Raw genomic sequence first — 9,160 nt, forward strand, 5'->3', positions numbered from 1 at the left:
AATCCATATCATTTCAGAGTCGGTACAGAAGAAGAGGATAAGAGAAGAACAAATATATAAGCTACATAGCACACCTCCCTCTAAAAGTCTTGCTCTACCCCATCTAAGCCACACAAAGCACGCAGCTAACATTCCCGCCACGTAAGCGTCCAGCTTGCATGCTTGAAATCATACTTCCCAAAATCACCCTGCACAACCGGTCGAAAGTTGACATTCAGAATCCCCGGATTGCCATCTGCCTCCGTGCACCTGGACCACTTGAGATCCAAAGCGCTACTCCGCACTGTAACGTAATCCTTGACGTCTGGTCCTGTACTCATCAAGCCACCTGAGAGAAGACCCTATTATCCCCCAAAAAGCAAAAAATCGTCAGTTACATGTTTTTTCTTTTTCGGAGAATGAGGTAGTATACAATCAACTTTTCCAGTCATAGGAAAAGAAAATAGAAGAAGAAGAAGATGGGGAAAAGAAGAAAGAGAAGAAGAAGAACTCACCGTGTCCCCCGCATTCTCGCTCCAAAAAACTTGCGTGAGCGTATTTAGTCCGCTGTTTCCTTTCAACTCCACATTGCCTGCGTAATCTGCCTGTTTGAGCGCAACCTGCCAGCCGGGACTCGCGCCAGAAGACTGAATGTGTACGCCACAATTGTTTGTCGAGTCGCCCTTGAGCTGAGAAAAGGAGACGCCGGCCGAGTCCCCGAGAATGGTCGTGTCGGACGTTACGGAGCCCGAGTCGTTGGGGCAGCCGGAGCCGGAGAAGACGAGGCGCGTTATTGTTGGGGGAGTAGGGGGAGCGGCGACGGCGAGGAGCGCGAAGCTAAGAAACGGAAAGATGCGGGCGTGCATATTTTTTCCTTTCCTTTTCTTTTCTTTTTAAAATCGGTAGAGACGATGCTAAAGGCAGTCTACGAAAGGGAGGAAAATTGATGGAAAGATTGATTGTGTTATTCGTTGAGGTAAATGGGTATCGAAACTTTGATCGTAAAAAAACCTCCGTTTCTCAATCTTCTCTCAGCAATGGACAAAACCAAGAAACCCATTCTCCTTTATATACCTCCCTTCCTCCCCCCCTCTCTCTCACTTGATCAATCTCCGCAATTACTTTATCATCTACTTTACTGTCTCCTTTCCTCCCTGGTAAACTGTAAAAGAAAAAAAAGTCCCCTCCCTGCAAATCCAGCCACTCAACTTTTGATATTGTTTCTCTTCCCGCCACTGCATATAGAGCCATTTCCCCCGCCCCTCTAATATAAACGCTGCGTGTTGTTGCGCTCTGGCCCGCGTCCCATCCGGCCCTTACGAGCATTTATCCAAATTAAGCGAGTCGACGGAGTGACCAATCAGCATTGCGGTGCCGCCTGTGTACCGCGACAACGTTTGTATAGTATAGGCCTTCTAGAACGTCCTTGTCCGGAATTTAAAAATCAAATTTAGTCTTTTTGACATTCCCACTGCCCGCCCCGCGGTGTATGTGGTCATGGGTGGATTTTGAGGTATTGGTGTGGCGTTGATATGTTCTGGGGGGCAAGAAGAAGAGTATATTAAAGAATAAGCTCTTCTTTCCTGCTGCATTAGGTCCACGTGGAGGGAAAGAAAAAGGGATGCGTATTACTATTGTTCCTCTTTAAGACGGATGAGCGTCTGGGCGTCGTATTCGAGATGTGTGGGCTGGAAGCGCCTCGCCACTTCCTTCGTATTAACAATGTAAGACCTGATTAACTTTATACAATGCGATATACTTCACTGCATGTAAGGTTCAATGCCGGTGAAAAAAAAGATAATAGATTCATCATCTACTATCGTAGCATGCCGCTTCAATATTGATGTGAACTAAAAACTTGATGCCATTAATAAAACGTGTTCATGCGGTAAATCATTGTCGGATATCGTACAAGGTCCTTCGCCGAAAGCGCCTCGCTATATGCTATTTTAGAAAAGGGTGTGTCGGAAATGTCAATATACAAAAGCCAAAATCCACTTTCTTACTCTCCAAGTCTTTCAGCACCTTCTTTTCGAAAGCGTGGCTCTTAGATTTATGCCCTACATGGTCTTCCTGATTCTTCTTCTCTTGCGTCCACTGTCGATTTCGACACTCGAACTCATGGTATCTCTGGCACTGCGCGGTGTTGAAAACCGCTCTTTGATGTTGTCTCTAATCATCTTTCTCGTCTTGTCGCGCTTCAGCTGGCGCTCCTCATCTGGTGCGACAAAGCGGTGCACGGTACGATGGTCACGAATGCGTTGTTCTCGGTCATGCTTACCCTCTCTTTCTGTCTTTGGCCAGGGAAAACCATACAGTTTGGAGTGACGCTCACACCGCGGGCATTCCTTCCGAGTATTATTGCCCTCTTGCTGGACAAAGTCCATTTCACATGTGTGACAATTGACCCACTTGGAGCCCTTGGCAGAGAGCACCGCATTGGAAGTCATGTAGTCACCTGGTTTGCGCGTGTTCTCGACGTAATCGGCCTCGTCTCCGTCTTCGATCGTAATGGGTGTTCCGACGCGGTTCTGAACGTCAAAGCGCGATTTGGAGCGAGTGGTTCGAATAACGGGGCGTGGCTTGCGCTTGACAATCTGCTGATTTCCATCGTCAAATTCGAAACTCTCAGAAAGTTCGCTGAGATCGGACATAGAGTCTGGTTCTGCTGTAGGTAGAGAGGGCCACGGGGCGTTTACCGTAGTCGTAGTAACTTCCTCCTTCACTGTCGTTACTCCCAATGTCGGCTGATCATGAATGGTTTGCGGGTCGACTTTTTCTTTTGATTCACCAGCTTCCTGAACATGATCTTCGTCGATTGATGTGGCATCCGTCGATTCTGAAGACTTGGGCGATGCAGCCGCTATTGAAGATTGCGGCGAGATTTCCCTAGAAGAAACGGTTTCATCCGTTCTCACTGTGAGGAAGCCTTCGCGCTGCTGGTTGCGCATCTCGCGTGATATTTGCGGAAGTGCGGTCAAGTTGCTGGAAGGATCTTCTATGCTCGAAACAGCAATTTCCTGTCGTAATGACGATGTGCTATGAGCCTTTTTCAGTGTCGTCATTCGCAACAAGTCCGACTCATCAGGCTTTGTCGGCGAGGTCTTTTGTTCAAATTTAGCTCGCTTGGATGTTGGCATGGAGTCAGACTCGGGGTATTCAACGGTGGAATCTTCCCACCGCCGCTTTACAGATGTCTGTGTGTCTTCAGAATCGACATCATCCTGCTCATGGCTTGTGGTTTCGGTTTGCTCAGTAGGTTCCTCGCCATCGCTGCGCTCTACTCGCTTCATTGGTGCCCATCCGTTCTGTTGCAAGCGCTCACATGTACTGCAAAGACACTCTTCGTTGTCATCGCCGAAATAATCCTCGCCATATGACACAGTAATCTCCTCTCCCTCTGAGATGGGCTTTATTGCAACAATCTGCATGCCGTCGTAGCCCTTGGTGGTGAGCTTTGCATTGGCATCGCAATCATGGTTGGCGAAGCGTGCTGGGCCCAGAAAGAGAGAGCGTGTCTTCTTTCTACTGGAGATGACCAAACTGAAGTCCTTGCGCAGTAGTTCCAAAGTTTTCTCTTGCTCTTCGGTCATGGCCACTTGGACACCGGTCAGATACTTGATCTCCTCACGTGGGTTGATGTCGCGCCGTGCGGTGATTGAGGCCTCGTGCTCTGTGATGGTGTAGCGATTCGTAGTTGTCACGTCGAACTGGCAGTCGGGCATGTAGATGTTGACATATCTGCGGAGATGTCGCCTGAACTGCTCCTGGTCACGCTCGTCTTTCAGGCCGACCAGGAATCGACGCAGACGAGGCAACTGCAGCAGTTTCTGCACGGCCTCGGCAGGATCTTTGTCCCAGATGACGTGTTGGCGAATGATGTCGGCGACGTGTTCGCCATCCAGGCCTCGCACGCCAGTGAACCGGCCACCTCTATTCTTGCGGATGGTGAACCAGCCATAGACCTTGTCGATGACAGCGTCGGTGATGATGTCGTCGAAAGTCGCGAGCTTGTCCAGCGTGAGCTTGGTCGAGGGCGCCATAGCGGCGCAGTGGCCGGGAAAGAGGGGGCGGATGTCGATGGGCGAGCAGGAGTGGTATCAGGCGGTGTGGACAGTAGAAATGGTTGTGGGCGTGGTTGCGAAAGGGGTGGATGGCAGTGGTCGCTGACGTGAATGGGGGCCGGGTGGTGAGCGGAGGCGCGGCATGCGATCAGTGGCGTACGACTATAACAGCAGGCGCACAACAAGGAAAGGGAAGGAGCGTCTCACGCCGTGACAGCAGCAGCAGGAGCAGCAACAACGACGCGTGTATGCAAAGGAAGGAGTGTCGGGCGCGCACGGAGACGACTAGGATAGAAACGGCTGGATAGTCTGGAGACCGGCGGGAGGACGAGACGAGTGACAGGGCTGGGCTAATACTGGACTGCTGGGCTGGGGCTCAAAGAAGACCCCTGCCGGCTCCGACCCAGATCTCACGCGCGGCGTGAAGGGGGGTGCGTAAGCGAGAAGCGAGCCGCCTAGGGCAAGTGAGGGAGGACCGGCCGGAGAAAGGCCGGCAAGCAACTTCAACTTCGTCGTGCAACGGCGGCATTGCACTCAAACCGTTTGATCGATAACGCCGCCGTCAGCACACAGGTGCACACTGCCGTCCTCGCGAGCAACCAGACAATAGAGCCAAGGCGCATACGATGATTCAACTAAAGGTGTGTCTGCCCGCGCCTCAAAGAGCACAGCAACAGCAACAGCAAGAGCAACAGCAGCTCACATGCATCAAATCTAGTCACTCGTCAATTGCATCGACAACTCGGGCGCCGCAATCGTCGAGTGCGTCAACGTCCTGCGATCGAAGCGCCCTGCCAAAGTCGGTATGTGCCACCCCTAGACGGAGACAAAGGTCGGGGGGGGGATCGAGGTTGACGACAGCAGGCGACCGCATCGTCGTGGTGGTGAAGAAGCAGCGCAACTTTGGCCCCGAAACCGGCAACAGCGTGTCCATCAGCGCAGCCAACAAGGTGCGGCGAGGCGATGTGCGGCACGCAGTCGTCGTGCGCACCGCCAAGAAGTGGCAGCGGCCAGACGGCAGTGTCGTCAAGTTCGACGACAATGCCTGCGTCCTCATCAACAAGGCCGGCGAGCCCATCGGATCCAGAGTCAGCGGCGTCGTCGCTGCAGAACTGAGGCAGAAGCAATGGTCCAAGATCTTGTCCCTTGCCCCAATGCACGTCTAAGCCAGACGAGCCAGCACAGCAAAATTCAAGAAAAAAAGCAGCACCTTGCACACTTTCCGTGACTGCATCTTTGCACTTTCCCAAAATGCCCAAGAATAAATGTACTATTATCATCTCCATGTCACTACGTCATACCCACGGGGTATCTGAAGGCCCTCTTTTGTTTTTGTTTTTTCCTCCCTAAACTCCTCGCTTTATTATATATCTATCATGAGAATAAACGCCAACCGCATGCATGTCATGTCGCAATTCGCCTAGTTGTTGTCGGATGGGCGTGTGACGTGACCGCATCCCGCGCACACGTAGTACAGGGCCTGGTACAAAGTCAGACATGGCCGCCACTCAAGATTGCCTACTCACCATGCCCGTCTCGGCAGTGCGCTGCTGCGACTGGAAAAAGACGGCTTCGTTCTCGCCGCACTCTGTGCATTGTTTCTGCACTCGTGGTAACTAGACGCAGGTACAGTCAGCGAGCACGCTCAAGAGCAAGCAAGCAACTGTACTGGTAGTGATGCGCACGAGGCGCGCATTCAGGGCGTGTGCTTGTCATGCCACATTTCCTCGTCAAAGTCGTCGTAGTCGCCATACATGTCCTCGTCGCCGCCCATGTCTTGCTGGGCGAGTGCTGCCTGCGGGTCCTCGTCCTCGGCCTCGAGCACAAAGCCGGGGGCCGGTTCCTCGCCGCATTCTTCACACATGATGGGCATGCCACACATGGTGCAGCAGGGCATCTCCTCAGGAAGGGCTTCTTGGGCTTCTTGTGCTGCTTGTACATTGGACAGGGAAGAACCAACCGTGGGATCTTGGGCAACCTCCGCTGTCACACCGGCCGTGGCTCCGACCGTCGAGGCGATTTCGTGGCGCATCACGCAAGACGAGGGCGCTTCTTCGGTGAAGTTGCAGGTGCGGCACGCAAAAAGCAACTTGTTCTCCGACTTGTCTTCGCGGGGAAACAGGAGGTTGGAGCTGCCTCTGGTCAGCGGTTTCCACCATGTGGCAGGGCGGCAAGGCTCACCATTCCGAGCAGAAGCGGAAGAGAATGGGCTCTTTGCCGCCTTTGACACCGCTCGTTTGGGCTGCTGGGGACGACATATTGGCGGTGGAGGGTGCTAGACAGTAGACAGGAAGGAGGGTTCGTCGTGTGCTGGTACACTAATTGGCCGTACGAGGTGGTAGTTTCTGTGCAGTCGCGCCCGTATTGACAATCGCACGTTTTGAGAAGGGAACACTGGTGGTCGAGACATGGGCATGGGCTGACTACTGCTATGACTGAGCGCGCGGACCACCCCACTTGGCTCGCGCCGCCTCTGTTGCTGTGCAGGCCCTTTGTTTGGCAAAGACTCCCCCGCATTGTCGACTTGGGACTGCCGATCGCCCTGGCCACCGCCTTCAATTCCAGACGTCGCTCCACGCTGCCTCCTTTGACTGCCCCCTGCAAAGACTCCCATCATACTCTGCGCCGCTCCATCTATACTGCATCAAACTCTGGTTGCACCCCATCAAGACACAAGTAGCAAAAATGGTACGCATTGCGCGAGCCCGTCTCCACGCCTGGCCTTCAGCTGCTCACACGTCATAGTCGTCCGCCGAGACTGGTCTCCCTGAGGGGTGGGAGGTGCGCCGCTCGAATACGAAGAACCTACCATACTACTTTCATGCGCAAACCAAGGACTCGCGATGGGAACCGCCCGCGGGCACCGATCCGGAGAAGCTCAAGGCGTACATGGCAGCCAACCACAGCTCCAAGGGCGTTGCGCCTGCTGCCTCTGCGCCGACTGAAGGCAAGATTCGATGTGCTCATCTGCTTGTCAAGCATCGCGACAGCAGACGCCCTGCTAGCTGGCGGGAACCCAACATCACGCGTTCGGTGGAGGAGGCTCGCGAGATGATCAAAAAGTACCACGAGCAGATCAAGGCATACGAGCAGGGCCAGAGTGATGGAAACGCAAAATCATTGTCTGAGCTGGCAACGACCGAGTCGGACTGCAGCAGCGCCCGCAAAGGAGGGGACCTGTGAGTTGGCTGTGGGAATTGGACAAGAGCTGGTTGGCTAACGATGAGCAGTGGCTTTTTTGGCAAAGGCGACATGCAGAAGGAGTTTGAGCAGGCAGCATTTGCGCTTGAAAAGGGCCAGGTCAGCGACATGGTCGAGACGGCATCAGGAGTACATTTGATCCAAAGGTGGGACGACTATCACATGGGCTGATGACGGTACTAACGAAACGCGCGATATAGGCTGGAATAGTCGAGGTGCCGTGCCAATGGTGTGGAAGAGAGACGGCAAGCCCAAGCTGTCGAGATTGCTTGCACTTGGACTACCTACTTGCAAAGCGTCGGGCAGGGTGCTGAGGGATTTACTGGGGCGGATGCCGGCTATGCTAGATAAAAGGGTGTCAAGCGTGGCCCAGCGTCGCACAAAAGCGCTCAACACCAAACAATGATAACCATGAGGTGCAATGCTACCACGGTAGGCCAATGCAAATGAGAGTCGTCATAGTCTAGCAGCTGCCGCGCGACCGAAACATGAAGTGGGTGCCAGTAGTCTGTTGTCTGACCACTTACACCATGACGTCTCGCACAGGCTCTTGCTGAAGCGACAAACAGGTTCTGCACCACTTTATTCGCGTGCTGACGACAGACAGACAGACAGACCACACAGACGTGTTGGCGAGCGAGCCATGGTTCCGCGGCGCCACAAGCAGCGGCAGCGGCAGCGGGAGGGGGCGAAGATGATGTTCGCGACGTCGTTGTTGACGGCAAGAGCTGGGCGAGGGCGAGGGCGAGGAAGCTTGCTTTTGCGTCTTTTTGCCCGCGCCCGCCGTCGTTGTGACGATCAGCACGTCGGTGGAAGCATGTTGCACGCTAATAGAAGTCGAGTCGAGCAATTAGGTGCAGACGGGCGTCCGCGTCTCAAACACGCCACGGCCAGACTTTTTTGAAACACGGCTGCTTTTGACGCCGTCGGGCACAGAGGGAGCCCAGCACACACACACGCACACACACAGCACACAGCCCAGCCCAGCCACATGCACTGTGTACGTACATAGGCGGAGCAATCTCAAACCGTGTCAGCTCTGGGGGGCTGCTGTCGGCATGCCGATGTACTGCGCCATGCCCTCCTCAGGCTCAGCTGGCTGTTCCGGTTCATTCCGAGGACAGGATGCGGCGGCAATGACTGATGTTTCGCGTAAGTGGCTGCTTTGTTTTTTTTTTGCCCTTGCCCACCTCAGTCCACATCAGCGCGCACACACTCACGTTGCACCCACACATGGGCACACAATGGCGACCAACCGTTTCCGGGGCATGCTCTAGCCCCAGACGGGCTTCTGGGCGCTGGCTGGTGTGGCGCACTGCCAACGCGGTCTTTTTTGGACCGTCTTGCATGCTGATAGCGTGGCCGCAAAAATGCTATGCAGCAGAAGCAGCAGCAGCAGGCATGCGGCAGCAGGCGTGCAGCAGGCAGGGCAGCCAAGGGCCGGCCGGACAGGGCAGGGCCGGGCAAGGGCAAGGGCATGGCCATGGGCGTCCGAGCGTTTGGGCTCTCTACCAACCGCCCACCCTCCTCCGTCCTCTAGGCGGGCGTACCTTAGCCTTAGCTGCCCTTCACACGGCCACCGCAACGTTTTCCCTGCATGCTGGCATCTTCCTGGGAGCGCCGTCTTTGGGTCGAATCAATGGGTCTGCGCCCTCCCAACCACACCAGACGCGCCTCAATTGCCGCACGCGGCGCTCGCTGCTCCATTGAGCCTGCGTTAGCATTTGACGTAGTAGCTGCTCGTCGGGTATATGGGAAACCGCCCAGCACCACCCTTTGATTCCCATCCGCACACCCAAACGCCGCCCGCACAGTACCCGCACCCCCCTGCCTAAAACTCCACACTTCTTCCTGCTGACTCCGCTACGGGCTTCGATCACCAGCCCTCGCACGATCCTTTCACCCTCCCCCCCCCC

The 9,160-nt window shown here is 54.5% G+C and overlaps 6 protein-coding genes across 6 annotated transcripts; 2 read left to right on the forward strand and 4 right to left on the reverse strand.

Annotated features, from left to right (window-relative positions):
- Positions 1 to 125: 125 nt before the first annotated feature.
- Positions 126 to 845, reverse strand: COCVIDRAFT_20829 (hypothetical protein; the record flags this gene model as incomplete). The annotated part of the gene is made up of 2 exons (XM_014695314.1): positions 126 to 341; positions 495 to 845. The coding sequence occupies 2 exons, from the start codon at positions 843 to 845 to the stop codon at positions 126 to 128; spliced, it is 567 nt and encodes a 188-aa protein (XP_014550800.1).
- Positions 846 to 2,039: 1,194 nt separating this feature from the next.
- Positions 2,040 to 4,022, reverse strand: COCVIDRAFT_114524 (hypothetical protein; the record flags this gene model as incomplete). The annotated part of the gene is made up of 1 exon (XM_014695330.1): positions 2,040 to 4,022. The coding sequence occupies one exon, from the start codon at positions 4,020 to 4,022 to the stop codon at positions 2,040 to 2,042; it is 1,983 nt and encodes a 660-aa protein (XP_014550816.1).
- A 647-nt stretch (positions 4,023 to 4,669) lies between these two features.
- On the forward strand, positions 4,670 to 5,209 carry COCVIDRAFT_42768 (hypothetical protein; the record flags this gene model as incomplete). Its single annotated transcript, XM_014695331.1, has 3 exons — positions 4,670 to 4,684; positions 4,762 to 4,846; positions 4,908 to 5,209. 3 exons carry the CDS (start codon positions 4,670 to 4,672, stop codon positions 5,207 to 5,209), a joined length of 402 nt encoding a protein of 133 aa, XP_014550817.1.
- A 254-nt stretch (positions 5,210 to 5,463) lies between these two features.
- COCVIDRAFT_114533 (hypothetical protein) lies at positions 5,464 to 6,301 on the reverse strand (the record flags this gene model as incomplete). Its single annotated transcript, XM_014695332.1, has 4 exons — positions 5,464 to 5,523; positions 5,570 to 5,659; positions 6,004 to 6,175; positions 6,225 to 6,301. The coding sequence occupies 4 exons, from the start codon at positions 6,299 to 6,301 to the stop codon at positions 5,464 to 5,466; spliced, it is 399 nt and encodes a 132-aa protein (XP_014550818.1).
- A 427-nt stretch (positions 6,302 to 6,728) lies between these two features.
- On the forward strand, positions 6,729 to 7,415 carry COCVIDRAFT_20833 (hypothetical protein; the record flags this gene model as incomplete). The annotated part of the gene is made up of 3 exons (XM_014695315.1): positions 6,729 to 6,731; positions 6,789 to 7,222; positions 7,274 to 7,415. 3 exons carry the CDS (start codon positions 6,729 to 6,731, stop codon positions 7,413 to 7,415), a joined length of 579 nt encoding a protein of 192 aa, XP_014550801.1.
- Positions 7,416 to 8,094: 679 nt separating this feature from the next.
- Positions 8,095 to 8,729, reverse strand: COCVIDRAFT_20834 (hypothetical protein; the record flags this gene model as incomplete). The annotated part of the gene is made up of 2 exons (XM_014695316.1): positions 8,095 to 8,240; positions 8,465 to 8,729. The coding sequence occupies 2 exons, from the start codon at positions 8,727 to 8,729 to the stop codon at positions 8,095 to 8,097; spliced, it is 411 nt and encodes a 136-aa protein (XP_014550802.1).
- Between the last annotated feature and the right edge of the window lie 431 nt (positions 8,730 to 9,160).

The sequence above is a fragment of the Bipolaris victoriae genome (assembly GCF_000527765.1).
Source record: "Bipolaris victoriae FI3 unplaced genomic scaffold scaffold_166, whole genome shotgun sequence".
Classification (NCBI taxonomy): Eukaryota; Fungi; Ascomycota; class Dothideomycetes; order Pleosporales; family Pleosporaceae; genus Bipolaris; species Bipolaris victoriae.